This window comes from Papio anubis, chromosome 1, assembly GCF_008728515.1.
Source record: "Papio anubis isolate 15944 chromosome 1, Panubis1.0, whole genome shotgun sequence".
Classification (NCBI taxonomy): domain Eukaryota; kingdom Metazoa; phylum Chordata; class Mammalia; order Primates; family Cercopithecidae; genus Papio; species Papio anubis.
Genome location: NC_044976.1, coordinates 51,676,871 through 51,703,783, shown reverse-complemented (window position 1 = coordinate 51,703,783; position 26,913 = coordinate 51,676,871). Strand labels below are relative to the sequence as shown.

The window sequence follows — 26,913 nt, the reverse complement described above, 5'->3', positions numbered from 1 at the left end:
TTCACTGCCTTATTCCTTTTTTTTTTCTTCTTCTTCTTCTTTTTTGAGATAGAGTCTCACTCTGCCGCCCAGGCTGGAGTGTAATGGCACGAGCTCGGCTCACTACAACCTCCACCTCCCGGGTTCAAACAATTCTCTTGCCTTAGCCGCCGCAGTAGCTGGGACTACAGGTGTGCACCACCATACTCGGCTAATTTTTGTATTTTAAGTAGAGACAGGGTTTCTCTATGTTGGCCAGCCAGGTCTCAAACTCCTGACCTCAGGTGATCTGCCCGCCTCAGCCCCCCAAAGCGCTGGGATTACAGGTGTGAGCCACCATGCCTGGCCATTGCCTTATATCTCGATGTGATGTTAAAACCAGGTACTACGATTGCTAGCTGAGTTTTGGTTCTCATGAAGGTGCTTTCTTGTGTGGATAGTTGTTCAGTTTGGTGTTCCTGCCAGGGAAGAGGAGGAGGAGGATCACTGGAGGGTTCCATCTGGCTATCTTGCTCTACCTCCTAGAAGAGTCTTGAATGTGCTGTTCCTTTTAACGTTAATCTCCACAGCTCCTGCATGGTCTCAATGTAGCCTGGATGGGAGGCCAGATAAAACAAAGTTCAATAAACGTATGACAGAAGGATAAACCAGGTGGGCTCCCAGAGAAAATCCACCTGAAGGGGAATGTCCATTCGCAGGGACCACAATGAAAAGGATGTGGACACAGGGTAACCTCTGGAGAGGGGCCTAGAAACCAGGTCTCTTGGGTGAAACAGGAAAGGGCAGTTTAAAGAAAGGCATCATCCCCAAATCTGATAAACCAATACACTCTGCTTTTTAAAGTGTATTGGTTTATCTTTATTTGGTAGTCTTGGAACTCTTCCTTTTGTAGTTTTTCCCCTGGGCAGAGGGAGCTGACGTGATCTGAGAAGTTCGAGGGCAAGCAGAGTAGTGAAGCGCCTGAAAAGAACTGAGGGGCAGCAACTGTCTTGTTCGCTTAGAGCAGGCACAAAATCGGCGTTCAGTGTCTGTGGCACCACCGAATCCTGGAGTCAGGCTTCCGCTGGTCTGAGCACGGGTTGCTCGCGAACCTGGCTGACCTTCACTGGCCCCGGATCCCCTGATGCGAAAAGCCTGTGGGCCAGGCGAGCAGCCGCAGGCAGAGCTCCCTGCCCCGCAACCCCGCCCCGCCAGGCCCTACTGAGGGTGCGCAGACGGCACTCGCCTTTTACGACGCGCCGGAAAGCAACGGCCGCAGCCAGCACCGGGCGGAGAGGGCCACCATGGGGGTGAGGGGAGCCGCCCGCCGCGGGGACACAGAGGGGAGGTGGCGAGGGTCTGGGAGGCAAGAGCTCGCGCCAGGAGGAGATGAAGCGAGTGGGTTCGCGCTGAAGGAGCAGGAAGCAGAAGGAATGTCTCCCTGTGGCACCCATGGCTGGGAATGCGGGAGGGTCGGGCCGGCGTGGAGCTGCGCAGGCACGGCTGACGCAGTTACTCTGGCCCTCCCCCTCAGAAAATCGCGCTGCAACTCAAAGCCTCGCTGGAGAACATCACCAACCTCCGGCCCGTGGGCGAGGACTTCCGGTGGTACCTGAAGGTGCGGCCGGGGCGGGGCCCGGGGAGTGGCGGCCCGTACTGATCTCAGTGCTGAACCGGAGCATTCTCTCCGGCAGTATGAGAAAATATTTAACCAGGCACATTAAGTGTTCGGGGTTTTCCTAGTTAGAATTTTACGTTTACTTTTTATTAAAGTGTATTGGTTTATCTCTAATTGGCAGTCTTGGAAAGCTTCATTTTGTAGTTTTTCCCTGTGTTAAATGTTTCGTGGTCTGTAAACGGACGCTAAACGAAATGCTACTTGAAGGGACGTTGTGATTATTTAATAAGGTGAATAGTTCGCCTTTCGTTTATTGATTTGGTTTTCTTTATTGTGAAATAGTTTAATTTTGTGCGTAGTCCACCCTTCCTTTTCCCTCCCACACTGGTAAAGCTGGTACCCTAGCGGCATGGTCTACAGAGGCCTCCCCTTCTCCAGCCGTCCGAGGCTCTTCACTGTTTCAGATCCCAGAGCTTCTGCTCTGTTTTCCTCCTGGTCAAAATCCCAGCATCCTTCTCTACCTCTCAAAAGCCCTGTTCCTCGGGAAGCTGCCTCTGGACTACTTTTATTTCCCAGGATTTTGAAGCCTGAATACCAGGGCTTACTTGGGAGAATCTGTTCTTTGGCTTCAAGAAGCCGAGTCGAGTGAAGGAGACAGAAAAATAGAGTCACAACAGAGTGATAAATACACCAGTGACATACAGGGCCTGTGGGACCATAAAGCCAACCAAGCAGAGTGGGTGGGGGGCCTGCTGAGGCCATTTCTCTTTTTTTTTTTTCTTAATTGACACATAAGAATTGTACATATTTATGGGGTATATGGTGATGTTGCGATATATGTAATATATAGTGATCAGATCAAGGTAGTTAGCATATTCATCTCAAACATGTATCGTTTCTTTGTGTTGGGAGCATTTAATATCCTAGCTATTTGAAACTGTTATTGTTAGCTATAGTCACCCTACAGTGCTATAGAACACTAGAACTTATTCTTCCCATGTAGGTGTAATTTTGTATCTTTTAACAAATCTCTCCCTATTTCCCCCCACCCCCATTGAAGCCATTTCTGCACCACAGATGCCTTGAATCCCTGGCCACACTGAGCACTTCATAGAGGAGGGTGGGCATGCCGGCATATTAAACAGCCTTACCTATCTACCCTTTGCCCAGAGATAGGTCTAGTTTTGTCCTTGCTGGGGCTGGTGTTAGGGATGAAGTGAGATTGCCAATGAGAAGGTAGGCCATGAGCCTGCCCACCTCCCACTGTTCTTACCCCTTCCTTGGTGTCTGCCCAGCTGAGCCAGCTGCTTTACTAACATTCTTTTTCCCCCAAAGATGAAATGTGGCAACTGTGGTGAGATTTCGGACAAGTGGCAGTACATCCGGCTGATGGTAACTGTTCCCCCCCATCATAAACACTCACAAACACACATACACTTCTGGGCAGGGATTTGGGGAAACTGGCCTTCATCTCTCCAGTTCTTTGCTCCCTGCTTTTTGTGGTTTGGGAGGGCAGGTGTCAGTGTGATCAGCACTGGGTTCAACAGACATCTTTGAGATATGAGGCAGAGTTCAAAATCAAGGAGAAGCTCTTTTTTTATTTTCCTCAGGAAGCCTTCCCAGGAGTCTTGTCCTAGTAAGTTACCCTTTCTGGGTCTTGGTCTCTTTCAGTGGACAATAAATGGTGGGCTCAATCTCCTCAGGACCGTACATCTAATTCATATGTGACTGAAAGTTCTGTTTGCTTTTTGCCAGGACAGTGTGGCACTGAAGGGGGGCCGTGGCAGTGCTTCCATGGTCCAGAAGTGCAAGCTGTGTGCAAGAGAAAATTCCATCGGTAGGTCAGGCTGTGCATACTGAGTTCTGCCAGGGTGGCCCACAGCTTCCTGGCACCAGGCTGAAAGTAGACTCATGTTACCTGAGGGTGGAGTCAAGCCTAAGATGCCGACACCTGTGCAGCACGATCTTTTTCAGGGCCACATCTGGGCACCTGGCTGGGGCCAGGGCATGGACTCAGGTCAACTTTGTGTTCTCTTTTCTATTTCAGAGATATTAAGCAGCACCATCAAGCCTTACAATGTAAGTTTGTTGCTGTGGTGGCAGGGATGGTGGGGTTAAATCCTAACTGGAGTTAGTAGGTCTGGGTTCTAGAGTCATGCCTGCATCAGAGTGACCTGCCATAGGATATTCACTCATGAACTTAGTTCTTCTTTCCCTCAGTCATTTATTCACTGTACACTGAGTGCTTGGTATATTGCCTCTTGCAGTGTCTTCTTATGAGGGCTGGGCTGTGGGATCTCAGGGGACCTCTGACACAATCTAGCTGTTCAGTTTGCATCACTGAGAGCACTTGCCTTGTCTTCATTTTAGGGGACTAGCAAGCTTTCTCTGAAACCATAGGTGGGGTAGTCCTTTGGTGCATCCCATCCTTTATAGTATCAGTGTTATTAGATAGTTATATGTTACTATGGAGCAAGTTAGCCCAAAGGTGAGGGAGGGAGTGTGTGCTTTGGGTCTGTTTGTTTAAAGAAAGCCAGTTATTTGTATTCACCTATTCCTTATTTGGTATTTATTTAAAGTATCTTGAGTTGTGCCAAATTCTTGGCTTTGTCCTGAAGTTAAAGAGAAATGAAATGAGGACTTACCCTCAAGTACATAATAGTCTAGTGGAAAATACAGACAAATAAGAATCGAACTAGAGCGCTAACAGAGAAATGCCTTACCAGTACCAGAGTTCGAGGCTCTTCACTGTTCCAGATCCCAGAGCTTCTGCTCTGTTTTCCTCCTGGTCAAAATCCAGTCAGTGTGCAGGAAATTATTTTTACAGTGAATGACAGGATGAGACTGAATGTGTGGGCATGGCACTTGTGGCCCCTAAGCCCATAGGTCAGGTAGGCATGAATTTCCTGGCCATCTACCCCGTAAGAGGTATCCCTTCCACATACATAACCATTTCAACCGCTGTAAGTCAGCCCTCTCCCTTACTTAATGGCAGATAGTGAGCAAAAGGCTGTGGCTAAGTGTACTGGGTCTGTTTGGATGATCTAGAGACTTTGGAGCTTAACATTCTTGTTCATATTTTTGGTGTTGATAATTTTATTTACCATTTATTGAGCACTGTGCTGGGCACTTTATATGCATTTCAAAATCTCACAATAAAATTGTAGAGGTTTCCTCGGCTGTATTTGACAATTTAGGAATCTTGGGCCCAGAGGGGAAGAGAGACAGAGCTTACCTTACATCCAGGCAGGCTGACCCCAGCATCCACACTCTTCTACAGCCTCCATGTCTACTGTCTACAGAAAGCCTCATAGGGAGCAGGTGCCCAAGGCAGACTTCCTCTAAGAAGGGGATGAGTTGTTCCTGGGTCTCATGGTAGGCCTCCAGGGGCAGTAAGTGCCCATTTGGTGGGAAGGAGAGGAGCCATGAGGTCATCTTGAGAGCTCTTTTGGGCCTACCTCTTCAACACACTTCCTTTCTAGGCTGAAGACAATGAGAACTTCAAGACAATAGTGGAGTTTGAGTGCAGGGGCCTTGAACCAGTTGATTTCCAGCCCCAGGTGTGTGTATCTTTCTGTGGAATCTCTGTCTTTGGGGAGGGGATGCGTGAAGTGACAGCCAGAACTTTGCTACCTACAGAGACCATGGACTAGACATTTCTCCTTTCTAGTGGTAGTAATAATTGTCCATTATTAAGTGGCTGCTGTATGCTTGGGCACCCATGCTGTCATTTTCACATGTTACCACATTTGATCCTCATGGTAACCCTATGAATTTATTCATCCTGTTCTTCAGATGAGTAAGGAACTGAAGAGATGTTGCAACTTGCTCAGGGTCACACAGTAAGCAATGGAGCTATAGTTTCAACCCAGGTCTGTCTGACTTGAGCTGGTGCTTATCCCCCTTTATTTGTGCATGTTTCACCTCACAACAAATCTGTGAGGTCGGCAGAAGAGCAAATACTTCATCCCCATTTTATAAATAACTAAGGTCCAACCTGGGAAATGACATGCCCAGGGGCCTTCAGCAAACCTGGGGTAGTGGAAGGGATTATGCTGCACCTGCTGCCTTCTGGTCCAGGACTGTAATTCAGAGAAACCATCACTCTAGTTCTGAGGCAGCTGCCGGGTCCTGGAAGATCAGCAGTTATTCCAAGAGAGGTGCTTGTACTGCATCTCTGTCCTCCATCCCAAAAGTGTGAGAAGAGCCAGCAACCTGGCCAGCCCTCACTTATAGCCCAATGCCTCCTTTTGCCAAAACTAACTGGTACCTTCTTGTCCCCTGCAGGCTGGGTTTGCTGCTGAAGGTGTGGAGTCAGGGACAGTCTTCAGTGACATTGATTTGCAGGAGAAGGTATGAGACTTGGGGGCTCTGGGAGGTATTATAGGGCACCTGGTGGGAAATATTTTTTTGGTGGACAAGGCTCATCAGTGGAAAGCCAACTTTGTATTTTTGTGCTTTTTGTTAGTGATTTTGCTGTTGAAATGGCCACAAGTATAGTGCTATAAGTGCTTTCTAATGTTCCTACATATGGAAAAGCTATGATGCCCCTTACAGAGAGAATACGTGTTAGATAAGCTTTATTCAGGCATGAGCTATAGTGCTGCTGGCTGTGAGTTCATGAATCAACAATATATATTAAGTAAGGTATCTTTAAACAGAAACACATAAAGCTAGATTATTGATTGGTTGATGAAAATGTGACCAGAGGCTCATAGGAACCTAACCCTGTATTTCTCCAGGGAGTATTCATTCAGTATTCCCTAATTCAGTGTTTGTGGCGGCTTTATTGCACCTAACTACCATGAAGAACAAGAAAGAGTCTGTATTACTGGACGTATTACTACCCTGCAGATAAAAAAGCCTTGTGCTCACGCCTTGAAGGACAAAAACTTCATTTCATTTGCATAGCACCTAGTAACAGCAGCTAGCATTTACTGAGCTCTTATATGTGCCAGGCACTCACTATGCTGAGTGCTCTTATTTTATTTTGTTTTATTTAATTTAATTTTATTTTTTGAGACAGTCTCACTCTGTTGCCCAGGCTGGAGTGCAGTGACACAGTGTCAGCTCACTGCAACTTCTGCCTCCTGGGCTCAAGTGATCCTCCTGCATCAACCTCCCAAGTAGCTGGGATTACAGGTGCCTACCACCATTCCTGGCTATTTTTTATATTTTTAGTAGAGATGGGGTTTCACCTTGTTGGCCAGGATGGTCTCGGACCCCTGACCTCAAATGATCCACCTGCCTTGGCCTCCCAAAGTGTGGGATTACAGGCATGAGCCACCACGCCCAGCTGCTGAGTTCTTTTAAATGTGTTACTTCATTTGATTCTTTCAACATTCAATATGAACTCCATTGTTGTCCGTTTTTTGTTTTTTTTAAATAGAAGACAGGACTCGGAGAAGAGGCTCAGAGAAGTTAAGTGATTTGCCCAGTCACACAACTGAAAGAGCTAGAATTCAGGCCTGAGTTATCTGGCTCTGTTCAGGGTCATACATGTTCATGATTATTTGCGTCAGAGCCTGAGCTGGGCCTTTTAAGTCCCAGTTCTCTGCTCTCCACACTGCTGCATTCTGCCTTGTGAGGCTCACATTGCCATTTTGTTTCCCAGGACTGGACTGACTATGATGAAAAGGCCCAGGAGTCTGTGGGAATCTACGAGGTCACCCACCAGTTTGTGAAGTGCTGATCCCTCTTCCTGCACAGTTGCCCTTACAAACTGAGAAAGGACAATGTACTCCAAGCAGCAGAGCCCACAGAGGCTGGTTCCTTTGCCCCTTGTCTCCTGGCGGCTATACCAAACCTTCACAGTCTGCATGCTGGACTTTATTACAGTTCCCCAAGCCCCATCAATAAAGCCCCTGTTCATGCTGCACTGGTGCATGAAGGTGAAGTAAGGAAGCAGCTACTCCCTCCGCAAATAAGAATTCGTGCAGCAGCAGTTCACTCCTTAGGAATATGAAGAGTATTTTTAAGGAGATGGTATCTCCCCAGTCAAGGGCAAGTTTACAGAGAGGAAACTGCGATCCCACCATCACTCAATGAGCCAGAAGCCAGTGGTGACGTACTATTACCTGAACTTACTGAACTTGCTGTTGGAAAGATCTTTGTGAGGATTAGGAATTAGGTTAAAAAAAAATTAAGAACCATCTTCAAGCAAAAATTAAACTTTATTTCTGGCTTAAACAATAAATACACCTGAGTTAGTTTTCCAAACCTTTCCTCCTGATTAAATGCCCTTAAAACTGAAATCTCGTGTTATCTTTAGTTGTGATCTAGTCCCATGTGGAAATTACACGTTTAGCTTTAAAACCATGATTTTAAAGCTCAAGCCTGTAGCTGGCTGCCTAGGCAGCTTATGATTAGTTTCACAGAATAGCACCCACTGGCTACACAGGCCCCAATTTTTTTTTCTTTTTTGTTTTTTTGAGACAGAGTCTCGCTCTGTTGCCCAGGCCGGAGTGCAGTGGTGCAATCTCAGCTCACTGCAACCTCCACTTCCTGGGTTCAAGCAATTCTGCTTCAGCCTCCCAAGTAGCTGGGATTATAGGCACATGCCACCATGCCCAGCTAGTTTTTGTATTTTTAGTAGAGATGAGGTTTCACCGTGTTGACCAGGTTGGTCTCAAACTCCTGACCTCAAGTGATCCACCCACCTCAGCCTCCCAAAGTGCTGGGATTACAGGCATACGCCACCATGCCCAGCCTCCCAGTTTTCATGATGAGGAAGTGATGGTAGCTTTTCATCTGCCAAGAAGTTAACTTTTGATGGATTTGCCTTCTAAGGCATCAAACATGTCTTCTAAGGCCTTCTCCACACATTGGAGAAACTCCCGGGCATTGCGGCCTGGGTAGGAAGAGACATTGCAGCCTATCCAGTTGCCATGAACAGCATATCCAACACCAAAGCCATCAGAGACCACGGGGGCAAAGCCCCCAAGGTTCACTGCTGGGCTGCTCAGCGTGCTCGTGGACAGGACATTGTGGTTTATCTGCCCGTATGCAGGGTCCAGGTAGAGCTCAGGCAAGATGATCCCTTTGGCTGCTGCCAGGTGCCGCAGAGCAAACAAATGTCGGTCAAAGCCCTGACCTGTGAGAAACAAAATGGAAAACCAGAGTCCAAGGACAGAAAAGGACCTCAGGAAAACCTCCCCACTTACCACATGGTAGGAATACCCATCACAGCATCCTTGAGAATGGGGGAAGGCTCTGTCTACCTCTATGCCCACCACCAGCTGACTAACCTTCAGAGCAGCTCAAGCTAGAATACTTCAAATTATTTAGAAAATGTATTTTATCATGTTATATTTAAAAATAGCTGTCAACAGCTGAGCTAAAAATGAGCCTAAAAGGAAAGCACAATTTTAAAGATTTGAAATCAGTTTAGTCAAAGAGTCAAGACAGTACACGAAGAGAGCTATGGACTCAAAAACTACGATAAAACTGTAAGTCTGATTCAAGTGTAAAAGAGAAGATTGAGTCAGTGGAACAAAATGGAAAGTCTGTTTGACCAGGGTTCTAATCTCAGTCTTACTAATTTGCTGTGTAACCGGGCCAGTGGCTTGGTCTTCTCCTTATAAAATGGAGGAAGAGAAGACTAGAATGTCTGGGAGGTCCCCTTCACTTCCAGCACTTCATAGCAACATGAAAGGACAACTGTGACCCTCCAAGTCCTTTCCAGGTCTTGAATTTTATCAAAGAAAGGTAATGACAGATGACAACTGGGAAGAGTTTCTGAGATGACCTGTTTACAGAGAGCAGACACACTACAACTGAGGTGAAGTTAGTGGGGCCACAAGTTTAGAAATCCTACATTTTCAAAAGTCAGTCTGATAACCAATGAGTAACAGAAAAAGGAGACTGGGTGCAGCAGTGCACGCCTATAATCCTAGTGCTTTGGGAGGCCGAGGCAGGAGGATTGCTTGAGCCCAGGAGTTTGAGACCACCCTGGGCAATGCAGTGGGACCTCATCTCTACAAAAAATTTTAAAAATTAGGCCCGGCGTGGTGGCTCACACCTGTAATCCCAGCACTTTGGGAGGGCGAGGCAGGTGGATCACGAGGTCAGGAGTTTAAGACCAGCCTGGCCAACACAGTGAAACCCCATCTCTACTGAAAATATAAAAATTAGCTGGGCATGGTGCTGTGAGCCTGTAGTCCCAGCTACTCAGGAGGCTGAGGCAGGAGAATTACCTGAACCCAGGAGGCAGAGGTTGCAGTGAGCCGAGATTGTGCCATTGTATTCCAGCCTGGGCAACAAATTCCATCAAAAAAAAATTATTAGCCAGGCATGGTGGTGCATGCCTGTAGTCCCAGCTACTTGGGAGACTGAGGCAGGAAGATTGTTTGAGCCAAGGAAGTTGACGCTGCACTAAGCCATGATTGCACCACCGCACCCCAGCCTGGGTGACAGAATGAGACTGTGTCTCCAAAAAGGGCCAGGCGCGGTGGCTCATGTCTGTAATCCTAGCACTTGTGGGAAGCCAAGGCAGGGGGATCACCTGAGGTCAGGAGTTCAAGACCAGCCTGGCCAAAATGGCAAAACCCTGTCTCTACCAAAAATACAAAAATTAGCCAGGCGTGGTGGGTGCCTATTATCCCAGCTACTCGGGAGGCAGAGGCAGGAGAATCACTTGAACCTGGGGGCAGAGGTTGCAGTGAGCCAAGATCATGCCATTGCACTCCAGCCTGGATGAAGGAGGGAAACTGTCTCCAAAAAAAAGAAAAAGAATGACACGTCACAGCTCAGAGTGACCTTAAATGAGCACAAAGTCACATGCATTCCCCCACGCCTGCTTAGGAGGCAAGAATATTCTGATCCCTAGTGGCTAGTGTGGCTGTTCAGACTGCTAGGGTAGAAAAGAAAATTTATTTGGGGAGTTGGCGATGGATTCAACTTAGTGAAGGGGTAGAAATCAGATTTGGAGTAGAATATGACTTAGGCTTGCTTACTCAAGCACTGAGGACAAGACCCAAGGGCATGCTCCCCACCCCTGCCTCACCCATTGCTGCTTCTTTGGTCAGCTGGCCATGGTACTTGGAACATTCAACCATCATCTGTTGAAGCTCGCCAGCACTGTGCCTGGAGGGCTCCCTGACAAAGGCCTCAGAGCACCTCTTTGTATAGATGGAGGCCGGACGGATGGTCTCAGTGCGGCCGTGCTTGAATGCGGCAGTGCTACAGGACTCATAGGTGGCCACTGTCTGCCCGTACTGCCGCAGGAAGGCCATCTGGAAGGCCAACTGGGCAACTGCATCAGGACTCAGCTTCTGCTTCTTCAGGAATTCTTTGCCTCCCCTCTGAAACTGGAGGCAGTCGATAGTGAGGGTTTTCATGGTGGCATCAAACTTCTCCTTAGCAGCCGTGATGCCGGTCTTTAAGGCATCAGTCAGCTTGAAGTTGAGTTTCTGCACAGTGACAGTAGAGTCAGCAGTGGCTGGCTGGCTCTGTGGAGTGATGGCAGGGATCTGAGTGCTGTCTTTAAATACTTCATTAAAAAATCTGAGCACTGCCACACCATCACCCCAAGAGTGCTCAAAGTGGACGGCAGCAGAGCCATCCTTGGCAATAATGAGGTTAAAGGATTTATCAAACCAGCGGTTTGTGCCATCCCCATGCAGCATGTTGTGGGACAAGTGGACAAGGTCCTTAATGGGGAAGTCATCTAGGCAGAGGCAGAACACAGCCGAGTCCACTTTCCTCAGGCTCTCCTCATTGCCACTACTCATCAGCTTCTGCCTGAGCTCTGCCCAGATGTCTCGGTTCTCACTGGTCAGGTATGCCAGAGGAAACTCGGGGGCGGGGCTGCTGTCTGAGAGAATGTACTTCAGATGCGCCTGGATTTCTGAGGGGCTCACAATGTTCCCATCTTGATCCAGGACATCAAAGATATAAAAATTTCCTTTCCTTAGGACCAGGAGGTGTCTGGCCTTGTCATCAGTGAAGAGTTCATCCCGACTGGGTTTGGGTAAACGAGTTGAGTTGAAAAGCCGAAAATACTGGGACATATCCAGGGGATATGCATTGACTAGGTAGGCCCCATACCAGGACAGAGAGGAAGGCACAAAGCGTATGAGTCTCTTGAAGGTGTCAGTGTCACTTTTTGCAGGGTTCAAATGGAACACTTCTGGCTCCAGAAGGCCATCCCGGAGTGTCTTCAGAAACCGGATGGCAGAAACAGTCATGTTGGTTGCCCGGGTGAGCTGGTCGTTATAATCAGATTTTGGGTCAGGATTGAAAGCCATAAATGGATTAAAGTTCAGAACAACGGAGTCTCGAGCAGATAGGTACATATCAAACCAGGGTCCTAAAAAATAAAAAGAAAAAAATAACATAAAATGTTAATGCTGTTCCTAAAAATAAAATTTGAAGAAGAAAAAAAATTCAAGCATAGGCAAAGGAAATGGCATCAACCTCCAGTGGGGAGAATTCCCTGAATGTTTTTGCTCTGCAATAATTCAAGACATATAAATGGGGTCATACAATATATGGTGTTTTGCATCTAGCTTCTATCACTTATAATAATGTTTTTGTTTTGTTTTTTTGGGACGGAGTCTTGCTCCTGTCACCCAGGCTGGAGTACAGTGCCGCAATATTGGCTCACTGCAACCTCCGCCTCCCGGATTGAAGTGATTCTCCTGCCTCAGTCTCCCGAGTAGCTGGGATTACAAGCACCCTCCACCATGCCCAGCTAATTTTTGGATTTTTAGTAGAAATGGGGTTTCACCATGTTGGGCAGGCTGGTCTCAAACTCCTGACCTCAGGCGATCCACCCGCCTTGGCCTCCTAATAATGTTTTTAAGATTCATCCATGTTGTATCATGTAAGTTCTTCATTTCTTCTTATGGCTGAATAATATTCCATTATATGGATATACTATATTTTGTTTATCCACTCATCAGTTAATGGACATTTGAACTGTTTCCACTCTATTATGAATTATATTGCCTTTTTTTCTTTTAAGACACATAGGATTTCTGTTGTCCAGGCTGGATTGCAGTGGTGTGATCATGGCTCACTGCAGCCTTGAACCCTGGGCTCAAGTGATCCTCCCACTTCACCCTCCCAAGTAGCCAGGACTACAGATGCACACCACCAGCCTGGCTAATTTTTTTTATTTTTTGTAGAGATGGGGTCTTACTATGTTGCTTAGGCTGGTTTCAAGCTCCTGGCCTCAAGCAATCCTCTCACCTCAGCCTCTTAAAGTGCTAGAATTATAGGTGTGAGCCACTGTGCCTAGCTATTAAGAATTATGTTGTTATGAACATTCTTATACATGTTTTTATATGGACATAGCCAGGAGTGGAATTGCTATCACATGGTAAGTCTCTGTTTAACCTTTGAGGAACTGCCGAGATGTTTTCCAAAGTGGCTGCACCATTCCCACCAGCTGTCTATGAGGGTTCCAATTTTTCCACATCCTCAGCAGCACTTGTTATCATATGTCTTGTTGCGTGGAGATATTCTGGTAGGTGTAAAGTAGTATAGCACTGCAGATTTGGTTTGCATTTTCCTAATGTTTATTAATTGCTTTTTCTTCCTCTTTGGTTTCCTTTCTTGGTTTAAAGGAATAAAATATGGTAACACTCCACTTGTATTCATGTTGGAACAGAATAGTTAATTCCCACCCCATCTCTTTAGGTTTCTCTTGCTTCATCTCCTTTCAGGGGCAACAATCATACTTGACTGCCCCCCCTGACAAGGGGGGAACATCTTCATTGTCCTCCTGTGTACAGTGTACATTTGTGCACTCCCTGTTTAGAAAGTACTCAAAAGGCTATTAGAACTATCAGTGCATGGATCACTCAAACTAGCCCTCTGAGTTCTTGTAGATGTTTTACCTGTAAAAATTCCAAAAGCAATATTTTATCAGAAAATATGTCAGGGAAAGTTCCTGCTTGGATTAGTAAGCATGAATACACTCTATAAATAAGGACCATCTTTCATTCGGGCAAATAACATTTATATGTATAGCACTGGGAAAAGGATTAATAGATGCAGATTTGTCTATTACTCATTTGTTGGTCCATCCACTTATTCCATCCCTTGAGAATCAGTGCTGTGCCAGGCCTTGGTCCAGGGGATTTAGAGAGGAATAGGACATGATCTTTGATTCTGAAAAACTCTGGTGAAGGAGGCAAATAATTAAAACATAATGCAACGCTAAATGATGGGAGATAATACTAAAATGATGAGAGAAAAGTACTGGTGGATAAGATATATTTGATGTGAGAAGACATAAATTCATGCCTCTGACCCCCACTTAGCAAAAGAATTTCAAAGAGACATAAACCAGTCAGGCCAAGAGAATGGGAGATGAGAAAACAAATACTAGAAGCTGGAAAGCACTTATGCAACTGGTAATGACTAAAGCAGACTGGAGAAAGCCAATCCTAGATTGGCAGGAGAAAAAGCCAAGAAATCATATGATTTGCACAGCAGAACCCCCAGAGGGCTCAGTAGTTGGTAACCTAGATACATCTGGTTGAAGGACTGTTTAATTATATCACCACTACCACAACCTGAGAGTCCCTCCGCACTCTGGTAGAAGACTTAAGTTTTACTCTCTGGAAAAAATAAAACTGGGGGCTGGGTGTGGTGGCTCACGCTGGTAATCCCAGCACTTTTGGGAGGGCAAGGTGGGTGTATCACGAAGTCAGGAGATCAAGACTATCCTGGTTAACATGGTGAAACACTGTCTCTACTAAAAATACAAAAAATTAGCCAGGCATAGTGGCACATGCCTGTAGTCCCAGCTACTCAGAAGGCTGAGGCACGAGAATCACTTGAACCCAGGAGGCAGAGGTTGCAGTGAGCCGAGATCACACCACTGCACTCCAGCTTGGGTGACAGAATGAGACTCTGTCTAATAAAATAAATAAAATAAAACTGGGAGACCTGAATCACAGTTAGGATCTCAAATCTTCTTCCCTTACTTACCCTACCTTCTACAACACTAGCAACCTTTTGGCTGTTTACTAGAAAAGCCTCCCTAGGGAGTCTAACCCAATGACACTACCATTAGGGGCAACCCAGGGAAGCAGTTTAGCTGGATCACTGTATTAGTCTGTTTTCACACTGCTATAAAGAACTACCTGAGACTGGGTAATTTATAAAGAAGAGAAGTTTAACTGACTTAATTCTGCATGGCTGGGAAGGCCTTAGGAAACTTACAATCCTGGCGAAAGGCAAAGGGGAAGCAAGCCACATCTTACATGGCAGCAGGAGAGAGAATAAGTGAGGAGTAGGAACTGCCAAACACTTCTAAACCATCAGATCTCATGAGAACTCACTATCACAAGAAACACATGGGAGAAACCGCCCCGTGATCCAATCACCTCCCACTAAGTCCCTCCCTTGACACTTGGGGATTATTACAATTCAAGATCAGATTTGGTTGGGGACACAGAGCCAAACTACATCATTCCGCCCTGGCCTCTCCCAAATCTCATGTACTTCTAACATTTCAAAACACAACCATGTCTTCCCAACAGTCCCCCAGAGTCTTAACTCACTCCAGCATTAACTGAAAATTACAAGTACAAAGTCTCATCTGAGTCAAGGCAAGTTCCTTCTGCCTATGAGTCTGTAAAATCAAAAACAAGTTAATTATTTTCAAGATACAATGGGGTTACAGGCATTGGGTAAATGCTCCCATTCTAAAAGGGAGAAATTGGCCCAAACAGAGGGGCTACAGGCCCCATGCAAGCCTGAAATCCAGCAGGGCAGCCATTAAATCTTAAAGCTCCAAAATGATCTTTGACTCCATGTCTCACATCCAGGGCATGCTGATACAAGGGGTGGGCTCCCAAGGCCTTTGGCAGCCCTGCCCCTGTGGCTCTGCAGAGTACAGCCCCCATGGTTGCTTTTACAGGCTGGTGTTGGATGCCTGTGGCTTTTCCAGGCACATGGTGCAAACTGTCAGTGGATCTACCATTCTGGGGTCTGAAGGGCAGTGGCCCTCTTCTCACAGTTCCACTAGGCTCCCCATTGGGAACTCTGTGTGGGGGCTCTAACCTCATATTTCTCATCTGCATTGCCCTAGTAGAGGATCTCCATGATGGCTTCACCCCTGCAGCAGACTTCTGCCTGGACATCCAGGTATTTCCATATAGCCTCTGAAATCTAGGAGGAGGTTTTCAAACCTCAACTCTTGTTTTCTGCACACCTGCATGCCCAACACCACACGAAAGCCTCCAGTGCTTGGGGCTTGCACCCTCTGAAGCAATGGCCAGAGCTGTGCCTTAGCCCCTTTTAGCCATGGCTGGAGCTGGAGTGCCTGGGACACAGGGCACCATGTCCCAAGGCTGCAAAGAGCAGCAGGGCCCAGGAAACCATTTTTCCCTCTTAGGCCTCTGGGCCTATGCTGGGAGGGGCTACTGTAAAGATCTTTGAAATGCCCTCAAGACATTTTCCCCATTGTCTTGGCTATTAACATTTGGTTTCTCATTACTTATGCAAATTTCTGCAGCTGGTGGCTGGAATTTCTCCCCAGAAAATGGGTTTTTCTTTTCTACTGCATGGTCAGGCTGCAAATTTTCCAAACTTTTATGCTCTGCTTCCCTTTTAAACATAGGTTCCAATTTCAGATCATCTCTTTGTGAATGCATATGACCATATGCTTTCAGAAAAAGCCATCTTGAATGCTTTGTTGCTTAGAAATTTCTTCTGACACCCTAAATCATCTCTCTCAAGTTCAAAGTTCTGCAGATCTCTAGGACAGGGACAAAATGCCACCAGTCTCTCTGCTAAAGCATAGTAAGGAGTGACCTTTGCTCTAGTTCCCAAGGAGTTCCTCATCTCCATCTGAGACCACCTCAGCCTGGACTTCATTGTCCATATCTCTATCAGCATTTTGGTCAAAACCATTCAACAACTCTCTAAGAAGTTTCAAACTGTCTGACATCTTCCTGTATTCTTCTGACCCCTCCAAACTGTTCCAGCCTCTGCCTATTAACCAGTTCCAAAGTTGCTTCCACATTTTCAGGTATCTTTGTAGCAATGCACCCCTCCTGGTACCAATTTTCTATATTAGTCCATTTTCACACTGCTATAAAGAACTACCTGAGACTGGGTAATTTATAAAGAAAAGAGGTCTAATTGACTCACAGTTCCTTGTGGCTGGGGAGGCCTCAGGAAACTTACAATCACAGCACAAGGTGAAGGGGAAGCAAGGCACATCTTATGTGGCAGCAGGAGAGAAAGAGAACAAGTGGGGGAACTGCCGAATACTTTTTAACTATCAGAGCTAGTGAGAAACCACTCACTATCATGAGAACAACATGGGGAAAACCGCCCCCATGATCCAATCACCTCCCTCCAGGTCCCTCCCTCAACACATGGGTATTACAATTCAAAGATGAGATTTGGGTGGGGACATAGAGCCAAACCATATCAATCATATTAGAGCAAATCTGTAACTGACAAGCCTCACCCTCATCCACATAGCTTCCAAGAGCTTTTTAATATCTCATTCATATCTAAGACAACACAGGATTATGAAGCAGCTGAAGAAAGGGCAAAGCAAACAGGAGAAAAGCAACTTGAAGGCAATAGACTATGAAGAGAGACGAGATCTTTAAAAAAATTCTCAGAGATAAACTATTTTTAAAAAGAACACCATAAGAAGAAAAAAGAGCTTGTGAAAGTAAAAAATAGGAAAACAGGAGTTTTAAAAACAGACAGGTTGAGAGATTAAAATTAAGTAAAGTCCCCCAAGACAATGGAACAAAAAGAGTAAGAGATGAAAACTGTGAGAGAAAAGATAAGAAAATTAGAGGATGAGACCCGGAAATTCTACACCTGAATGATAACAGTTCCACAAAGAAAAAAACAGAGAAAAAAAATGGAGAGGAAGAAATCCAAAGAAATAAAACAAGAAAATATCCTGAAGGATGAGATTTCAGATTCAAAGGACTCACAGAGTGGCCCAACAAAATGGATAAGAATAGACTCACACTAAAACACATTACCTGAAATTTCAAAACACTGGGGACAAAGAGAAAATTCTAAAAAGCTTCCAAAGGCAGAGAGAAGAAATAGTCAAAAGATTTAAGTCTCAGAATAACGTTAGATTTACCAACAGCAACACTGGATGCTAAAAGACAATGAAGCAAAGGCTCCAAAATTCTGTGGAAAAATGATTTCAAACCCGGCCAAATTATCAATGAAGTATAAGGGCCATTTTAAAATTTTTGCTTCCCATGTTCTGTTTCCAGATAGTAAAGGGAATATGTGCTTTGATTTAAAAAAAAAAAAAAGAAAAGAAAAGCAAAGAAATAAGAAAATATGAAAGACAAGAAACATGAGTCCCAACATGAGAAAGTGATGACAGATGTCCCGGCTGATGGTGAAAGAGCACAGGAGAGCAGCTTCACAGTAGGCCAAGAGGTTCACAAATCCAGACTACAGCATGTCGCAAGTTCTGGAAGAAGTTTCGTCAAGAAGACCAAAATGGATAGAATGTCCAATCTGCTTTCATGTATTGACAGGAGATTCAGATAGCTTGTGAAGAGTCTGGGTGTAAATTAGTAAGCACATAGGAAACTAAACAAAAGAAAGGATGGAATAATTATTAACTTCAGAGAAAACAAAAACTTTGTACTGGAAAGGAAAAACCATCCCAATATGCTATACGAGTCAGCTGACAATAATGTTTATATGATCATAATAGCATAAACACTAGATACTGAGTTATCCAAAATTACAAATCCCTATGCTGTGAATGAGGGGACAGGAAGTACGTGTATACACATCCCACATATGTGGTGGGATGTAAAATACTGCTGAATTCTAATCTTCTACAATGAGATGTCAATAGCTAATGACTAAAGCGAAAAAATCAAGATGCACTAATTTAAGTATCTAATTTAGAGATACGAGGTATATAACAAAAGATTTAGGAGCTGAAAGTGAGAAGTGGGAAATAAGGTAATGATAAGGAAGTTGCTCTTTTTCCTAACAAGCCTTATAGAACTGTCTGATTCTTTAAACTATGTGCATGTATAACCTTGGTAAATGTATAAACTAAAAGAAGTGCTGTAGGAACAGAGGTGGAAGCAACCAACTCTGAATGGAGTGGAAAAAGGACTGAGGTTTCACAGAAAACCATCCTCCCTGGATCTTAAAAGAAGAATTTGCCAGGCAAAAAAATGGTAGAGGGAACAGCATGGATAAAGGCACAGAAGAATAAAAGACTAAGGGTTCAGGGATCAATGAGGAGTTCAGCAGGAAGTGTGTCAGGGTGGGTGGTGAGAGAAGAGGCTGGAGAGGACAGTTCTGCCTGACAGTGAAGGACCCAGAATGATACAGGACATAGGACTTTAATCCTGCATCCTTTTCAGACAGGACCATTGATTAGGTTCTGCCTCAATCCCACCTACAGAGAAGGCCGGCCTCAATCCCACCTACAGAGAAGCCCATTCTTGAGCATGGGCTGCAGTCAACACCTCAGTAGAGGAGGAACACACTCAGCCTTAACATTTACCTCAGGAAGGGAGGATGAGATGTTACTTCATTTGCTGGTCTCACCAAAAATATCTGAGACCAAAACAGGAGAGAATATGCCTTACTTTTCATTATGGAGGGCTCTGGGAGAAATCATACCCACAGCCCAGCCTACCTACCCGAAATGTAGCTTGTATGTTTATTCTGTTTGTCCTGAGCAACCAGCTGCTCGTGCAGTTCTTTTCCAATCCCATTTTCAAAATTCTTGCAAAATTGTTCTGTTTTCCTAAAACATTCAAGAAAAGACAAAATCAAACCATGGTAGGGAATACGTGATTTTTAAGTTCATGGCAAGGAACTCAGAATAGAATTTTGGGTCCCCAACAGCATAGCCCTAAAACCCAGAATGAGATCGGAAAGTACCTCTAACCAGAACAGGAATCAATCCAAAATTGATAATCTAGACTACCTTCTTAAAATGAATGATTAGGAAAATCAATCAACATCTCACAAAATAATCCATACCCTAGGAGGCAGTTTGGCACAGAGAAAAGGACACAAGCTCTGGAGTCAACAGAAGTTAAGTCTGAATCCTAGCTCTGTCGCTTTTCAAACTGTGTGATCTTGGATAAGTTACTTGATCTGAGTCTCAGTTTCTTGATGTGTAAAACGGATAATACCACTTTACAAGATTAAAAATATTTATAAAGCTAAGGATTCAGAATATCCTAAAACATAATACTCAATAACTGGTAGCTATTACCATATCAAGAGAAACTTTAAATGACTAATAAGGAATACTTGAAAACAGAGGACTAGATTATGGATAATTCATCTGTTTCTCCATCACTGTCCAGTGAAGAGTTCTGTGATTCCAACAATGCCAGTTACCTGTACAGAAAAATTTCCATTATGAAAAAAGAGTACTACACTAGGCTACAAGAGCTTAATGCAATCCACTTTTTGACAAAATTTGATATTATTTTCCAATTCTATGCTGTATTTGCTTCCTAGGACTGCTATAACAAAACACCACAAACTGGGTGGCTTAAAACAACAGAAATTTATTCTCTCACAGTTCTGGAAGCTTTATGGACAAAATCCAGGTGTCAATAGGACTATATCTTCTCTGAAGACTGGGGAAGAATCTGTTGCATGGCTTTCTCTTAGATTCTGGTGTTGCCAGCAATCCCTGGCATGCCGTGGCTTGTTGACACAGCACTCCAATCTCTGCCTGTGTCCTCATATGGCTGTCTCTGTGCCTTCTTCTTACAAGGACACCAGTCATATTTAATTAAGGACCCACACTACTCCAGTAGGACCTCATCTTAACTAATTACATCTGCCACAATCCTAATTCCAAATAAGATCATATACTAAATTTCGTGAAAAAGGGCATAAATTTTGGAGGCATGCTATCCAACTCAATAAACATGCTTACAACGCAGACTTCTGGTCTGCTGTATGGTCTCCTCAGTGGACCTCCCTTCCAAGGGTACATGCTCTCTATAAATGACTAGGACCAGCAAGCCTCCCAGGTACACCTGCTAAGGGGAAGTACACATTTGGCATTCTGACTTATAAACTATCTTCTCTTGAGCCTGTTTAGAGGAACTCTCAGGGCTCGGTCAGTCCTTCCTGAATGAAAATCTATTTCCTGAACTTGCAAAGGCACAACTAGGTTCTGGGTTTCTGGAGACCCAGTCAAGTCACAAACATTCCCTGAAGCTTGGTCCACCACTACTTGCCAGCCTGTCTTGAACCACCCCAACTATGCTCACCCAAGGTTCTCAGTGTTTACCTGAACTGGCCATCATCCAAGAGAGGCTTCTGTGCACTGAGGTATCTCCTAATGGTGTCTTCAAGTTTGGGAATAGGCAGCCTGGGGAGAAAGCAGGGTCAGTGTAAGGCTGACAGTATGTGGAAGAGGTTAATTAGCTTTACAAGCTAATGAACTGATTACTAGATCATTAATTTCCTCCCCCAAAACCAATAATTGGAAGCCACAGACAAATCAGAATCTGTGGGTTTACTAATGCCAAGTATATCAATGGTAACTCTACTTTTAAGTAAAATAACAACTAAATCTTTACATAAAATATGAATATAATATCTTAAATAATAATAATAGATTCAAAATGGGGAAGCAGAAGCTGCCCCAAGCATTCCTGTTTTCTGGTCAAAATGACACCACCTGTGCTAACACTGTATTGCCCTGATTTAATTCTAGCCTTAGTTTGAACAACTGCATTTTTCTCCCCTAGGATAAAATGAAAAGGTTCTATTTTTTAAATTTTCTTCTGCATTTTACAACAGATAATTATATAAGAGTGAAACACAGATCTGTCCAAGGGCCAGTTATATGGGGGCTACAGTCACTGAAAGGTAGGAATCAACCAGTAAGCCATGTCCAGACACCAGGAACGCCATTAGCAAGAACCAAATAGTCCCATGTGCTTAAATAACAGGAACAGCAATTTGCCTACTCATCATTCTCTCTGCTAGGGATTCCCAAAGATGGCTATGGTGATGAAGTTACTGGCTTATTGTGAAATTAAAACACATGGACAGTAAAGTGAGGTGTATTTTCTCTTCCAATTCATTTGTTTTATTGAAAGAAATATCCCCTAATAGCAAAACAAACAGAGTTTGTTAGGTTGCCTCTACCAACTAAAAATTAACACTGATATGCAAAATACTGAAATGTATCAGTCATTTAGGAAATGAAACATGATACATAAAGCAGTTTAAAAGCCTAATATAAGATATACTGTGGTTCATCAGTTTATTTTTAATGCATGTTTATCCACAATATGACAAAAATAAATCAATTATTTACTGCCATTATGGACTTAGACTGCACTAAGTACCCATTTACAACACTTTAACACCACAGATCCCCTTACATTCACTGACTTACTCAGAAAAATTCCAAATACTATCTCAGCTACCTCATAAATCCAGAGTTGCCTACATATGTTTCTTAAAATTTGGTTTTACTACAGTAAGGATATTCATGAAAGTTTACCTTCTTCCTTTTAAACAAAATTCTACATTAGAGACAATGGCAATTTTAATAAAAAAAAAGTCCTACTTAAAAATTTCTGGAGTGAAGCTGGGCATGGTGGTTCACACCTGTAATCTCAGCACTTCGGGAGGCCGAGGCAGGCAGAGTGCTTGAGTCCAGGAGTTCAAGACCAGCCTGTGCAACATGGTGAAACCCTGTCTCTACAAAAGATACAAAAAATACAAGAAATCAGCCAGGCATGATGGTGCATGCCTGTGGTCCCAGCTACCTGGGAGGCCAAGGGCAGATCACTTGAAGTCAGGAGTTTGAGACCAGCCTGGCTAACATGGTGAAACTCCATCTCTACTAAAAATACAAAAATTAGCCAGACGTGGTGGTGCACGCTTGTAATCCCAGCTACTTGGGAGGCTGAGGCAGGAGGATCCTTTGAACCCAGGAGGCAGAAGTTGCAGTGAGCCGACATAGGGCCACTGCACTCCAGCCTGGGCAACAGAGAGAGACTCTGTCTCCAAAAAAAACAAAATAAAATTGGCTCAATGAAGTTAACAGAATTGCCCAAAATTATAGCTAAAGACTTGCAGATCCAGAATCTGAAACTACATTCTACCAGACCTCAAAGTTAGGGCTTTTCACCAAGTATGACATCAATGAGTGAGTGTGAAAGATTATACATGTTATCAGTCTATAATCTGAGAGAGAGAAGGAATCTTATCTCTCATCTAACTCCCAATTTACAAATAAGGTAATGGAGGTCTGGGAGAGGTTGGCTGCTTAAGGTTATGCATGGGTGACTAGTGGTACTATTTGAACTGGAGTTTGAATTGGTACCTCCAGATTCCTACAGACTGTGCTGTGGATGGGGTTGGAATAAATGATCTTGAATATTCCTCCCAGCTTTCCAATTCTAAAGTGCAGAAAATCCCTCTGATCTTAAACCTGGGTGGGGCCCAGGCCTGCCTGAAAGTCAGTGACCATCTGACTCTGAACTTGGCAAGTGAAGACAGGTTCCGTCCGTCCTCACCTTTCACCCACATACTGGCTGAGCTCATACACACAGGCTTATCCTACAGGCACAAAGCCCCTTTTTCTTCCTCCCTCCTGCTACGTGTAGATAATCTCATTTTCATTTGTTTTAGATGTTTGCATAAAATGTAATTTCACAAGAATCACTCGATCCTCCTGAGAGGGTGGGGGTATGTAGTGATGACACTGGGTTAAATGGTCCCGGATGCAGAGAAAAACAGCAACCCAGCAGCTCGGGTGAGGCCTGTGACACAATGTTTGTTTCACACACAGGGAAGGAGCCTGGCCTCTAGCTCCTGGGTACGGGGAATCCCTGAGGACAGTTTGGTGAGAAATAAGGTGAGAAGGGTCTTTGAGACAAATTTTGAACTTGGCTCCAGGAACGGAGTTACTCACTCAGTAAGTTAGAAGTTAGTTTAGGTTTGGTTTAGAGGGTGAAGAAAATATGTAATATTGAAGAAGGAGACCTGGCGGCTCAGGCGAAGGTGGAGTTCGAAGGCTGGGGAGAATCGGAAGCCGGATTTAAGAAAGTACTGGGGGAGGGAAGGGGAGAGGATTTACTAGGGCTATTTTCAGACGGGAAGTCGATTCTGGGTGAAGTGTTTCGAAGGCAGGGTAGCCCATGGTGAGGAGGAGAAGAGAAATTTGGGTAGGCCCTGGATCTGAGTATGATGGAGTGTGGACGGGGTACTGAGGGTGGTATCTAGAATTCTGTGAGGGTGAGCTGCACTTACAAGGGGTACTGTGGATGAGGTAGGATATTTTAAGGGAAGGAACCTGTTGAGGAGGGCTTGGAGAGAGTGAAAGGTTTCCGGATCAACACTGGACTTAGGAGATTAAAGATTTAAAAACCTGGGGGAGGGTCAGTGGAGGGCAAGGGTGAACACTTGAGGGCTGTGCTTGTGGGGGCTGATGGGGGGGGTGAAAGAACAGAGTACTGGAGAAACGGGAGGTGGGGCTGAGGGTCCTGAGTGACAGGGGTGAAGGCGATGCTGGGAGAAGTTGAGGAATGGTAACCATGATGTATTAGGAATCAGCCTACCCACATTCCGGGCAGGACTGTGAGGCAGTCATTAAAGTACTTCAGGAGACGCCACAGTTGAGGGGTTACAGCGGTGCTGGAAATATGCAGGTCTGGCATTTTTCAGGGAGAAGAGGACTTAGTTTAGCTGGCTGGAAGTCAGGTTAATGGAGAGGAAATCTGAGAAGGGTTCAAGATGGAGAATGAGATAGCATCGAGGGGTTCTGGAAGACAATTTGAGAGTTCTGAGGTTCCTGTGCTAGGAGATTCTGAAAGTCCCAAGACTTCCAGATTAGGGGATGTGGCAGCCTCCATGGTAGGGGCTTGGGGGCCGAAGCGGGTTCACTAGAAGGGTCATGAGTGACTGCAGTCAGGTTGGGGCCGATCCTGGGATGGCAGCGGGCGGCGGGGACCCGGAGGCCGGGCTCACCTGGGCAGGCTGTCCTGGTAGTGCATGGTGGGCACGATGCTGCGCTGCAGGTACTGGCCGGGCCCGGAGCCGGCGCTGAGCGGCCGACTGGGGGCTCCCGGACCAACTGCAGGGCCCCGGGGCCAGGCACGCAGCAGCAGGCGGGGCACCATCGTCCCGGGAGCCTGCGGCGGCGAGAACGCGGCAAATGGGTAGTTCTGGAGTTTAAAGACAAGACCGCCGTCGCCCCTTAGGGCCCGGGACACTGCTTCAGGACTCCGAACCCACTTCTCCTCCTCCCGCAGGCCACTTCCGGCCCCTGTAAGGCCGTCGGCTCCGCCCCGGACTGGCCCCTTCCGGACAGGGGCCGCCCACTGCCAGGCCCCGCCCACCACTAGGCCCCACCCAGAAGGGGGCCCCAGCCTCCGCACCGCTGGTCTCCCTTCCCTTCCCTAGGAGGCTGGAGACAGAGATCCGCAGCGGCTCCTTCCCCTTTTCTGGAGCAAGACAGAAATTGGAGCTGAAAAAAAAAAAAAGAAAAGCTAAGAAACGTGTGTGGAATCTGATAACCCAAAATTTGATCCAGGCTCCATCCCTGCGAGACTGTGGACTAAATTTTAAACCTCTATTTCCTCACCTAAGAAGTAGATAGATAGTAATGATTCAACGTACCTCCCAAAATTATACAGATGAAATAAAGATAACATGTTATGCACAGTACATGGTGCTTAATAGGAAAGCAGTAAACGGTAACGGTTGTTACTGTTGTTAGTAAACCGAGGTGAAGATCATTGACATAAAATGACTCTGAACACTGCACAGCTACTGCCCTGCCAGCTCACCTGAGTAGATGGATATTAGAAAGGATTTGTGCAGGAGCTGGAAACCTGGCGTTTCCCGCTGGCCACCACTTCAGTGCAGAACGCCCCTTCCAAGCGGAATATCCTCTGCTTGAACATCCATTCTCAGCTTGAGCATTTCCAAAAACAGGAAGCTCATTGCTAAGAGGAAACCCTTGTCCTCCGGCTCTAGGAAGTCTTCCATGTTCAGTCTATTGGAAGAGGCTTCCTGTCACCACAGACCACCTCCAAGATTCCTTCCAACTCCTGACTTTAAGATTCCGCTACTTGAACATAGATCCATCATCCCTCATCCATCACAAAACAGCTGCAGAACAGCCCACCACGCCCCAGTCCTTGATCTTAGAAGGAGCTGAAGGATTAATTTTTTTTCATCATTTGTCCATTTCTCCTACAATCTTAAATTTTTTTTGACTAGGGTTTCTATATGGCTGAATTTGGTGAAGTTTTCACTAACCCAGAACACACACACACACACACACACAGACACACACAACCCCATTAAAGTTCTTTCCTTCAATGAAATTGGCAAAGGGGCATAAAGAAAACTGGAACCTAAGGACCCAGTGACTCCCATTTTACAGAAGAAGACAGGGAGTTACCAAAAGACACGCAATTATGCTGCCTGGCTTAAGCACAACAGAATTCCATTTTGGGAACAGAACTGCCCTTTAGCCCTGTTTGGGGCAGCCGAGTACATTCTGTCTGTTCCATAATTGGCTGAGCAGAGCCAGAAGCTGGAGCACACCAGAAAGAGTACTGGATTGGGAGTCAGGAGACCAGACTTTTAGTTTCAGCTCTTTCTTATCTAGTTAGGTGACGTCAGATTGAACAGGAAGATCACTAACCAGCTCTGGCACTCATTCAGTGGTGATCACAAATGCTTAACTCATTTCCCGTTTAGAAAAAAACAGTGCAGCTTACTGCCAGCACTTATTTCTCAGGGCAAATGGGAAATGTCTTAAGAACTAAGCATGAAATTCAGAAACACTGAATATTGAATCCTTCTCTCTTGAGGGGAGAAAAGGTCCAACTGGCCCAAGTCCAAAACACCAGTGCCATTTGCCTGTAGTGTATAAGACCAGAGGGAGAATATAAAACTCTTTCTGAAAAAGAGCAGTCTGCTCTGAATCCTAATCGTTTTCAGAGCCTTGATACCTGAGGCAAATATCGAGATCTGTGTAGCGCTAAGGGAATCAGAGGACCAGGAAGAAATAGTGGGCCCAGTAGAAAAGCAGCAGCTCTGTTCTAGAGACAGAGGGCCAAAAAATTGAGCCCATTCAATCTAACAGCCAAAAGAGGGACTCGAACACCTTTGCTGTGTGCATGGCCAATAGGAGCAACTCTAAGCCTTTAGGCTGGTGTCCAAGGCCTTCTGAATTCTGGCCCCCACCTACTTCTCTGATTCCCATCATGTCACCCCAAAATACTCTATGCCGGGGTGTCTAATCTTTTGGCTTCCCCGAGCCACACTGGAAGAAGAATTGTCTTGGGCCACACATAAAATACACTAACACTAATGATAGCTAATAAGCAAAAAAAAAAAAA

The 26,913-nt window shown here is 45.2% G+C and overlaps 2 protein-coding genes across 4 annotated transcripts; one reads left to right on the top strand and one right to left on the bottom strand.

The window, feature by feature from the left end:
• Positions 1 to 309: 309 nt before the first annotated feature.
• Positions 310 to 7,830, top strand: CZIB (CXXC motif containing zinc binding protein). Of its 3 annotated transcripts, XM_003891907.4 has the most exons (8): positions 327 to 1,268; positions 1,493 to 1,576; positions 2,912 to 2,968; positions 3,332 to 3,413; positions 3,624 to 3,655; positions 5,059 to 5,136; positions 5,864 to 5,929; positions 7,191 to 7,830. In XM_003891907.4, exons 1-8 carry the CDS (start codon positions 1,263 to 1,265, stop codon positions 7,266 to 7,268), a joined length of 483 nt encoding a protein of 160 aa, XP_003891956.1. In that variant the 5' UTR covers positions 327 to 1,262; the 3' UTR covers positions 7,269 to 7,830. The 3 variants fall into 3 exon arrangements, with proteins under 3 accessions (XP_021797379.1, XP_017817101.1, XP_003891956.1); XM_021941687.2 differs by lacking the exon at positions 5,059 to 5,136 and having other exon boundaries at positions 310 to 1,268; XM_017961612.3 differs by lacking the exon at positions 2,912 to 2,968 and having other exon boundaries at positions 324 to 1,268.
• CPT2 (carnitine palmitoyltransferase 2) lies at positions 7,731 to 25,198 on the bottom strand. The gene is made up of 5 exons (XM_003891906.3): positions 24,527 to 25,198; positions 20,826 to 20,906; positions 19,204 to 19,310; positions 10,581 to 11,885; positions 7,731 to 8,669 (listed from the first exon to the last, which is right to left on the bottom strand). Exons 1-5 carry the CDS (start codon positions 24,676 to 24,678, stop codon positions 8,338 to 8,340), a joined length of 1,977 nt encoding a protein of 658 aa, XP_003891955.1. The 5' UTR covers positions 24,679 to 25,198; the 3' UTR covers positions 7,731 to 8,337.
• Positions 25,199 to 26,913: the final 1,715 nt, after the last annotated feature.

Bases quoted from the DNA above. Each gene is read 5' to 3' on its own strand.
- CPT2 (XM_003891906.3), bottom strand. From the start codon at position 24,678: ATGGTGCCCCGCCTGCTGCTGCGTGCCTGGCCCCGGGGCCCTGCAGTT. The intron at 19,311-20,825 runs GTAAACACTGAG...TGAATGTTTTAG, and splicing joins TTGGATGATGGCCAGTTCAG to GAAAACAGAACAATTTTGCA. The intron at 11,886-19,203 runs GTAGGTAGGCTG...TTTATTTTTTAG, and splicing joins ACATACAAGCTACATTTCGG to GACCCTGGTTTGATATGTAC.
- CZIB (XM_003891907.4), top strand. The intron at 3,414-3,623 runs GTAGGTCAGGCT...TTTCTATTTCAG, and splicing joins TGCAAGAGAAAATTCCATCG to AGATATTAAGCAGCACCATC. The intron at 5,930-7,190 runs GTATGAGACTTG...TTTGTTTCCCAG, and splicing joins ACATTGATTTGCAGGAGAAG to GACTGGACTGACTATGATGA.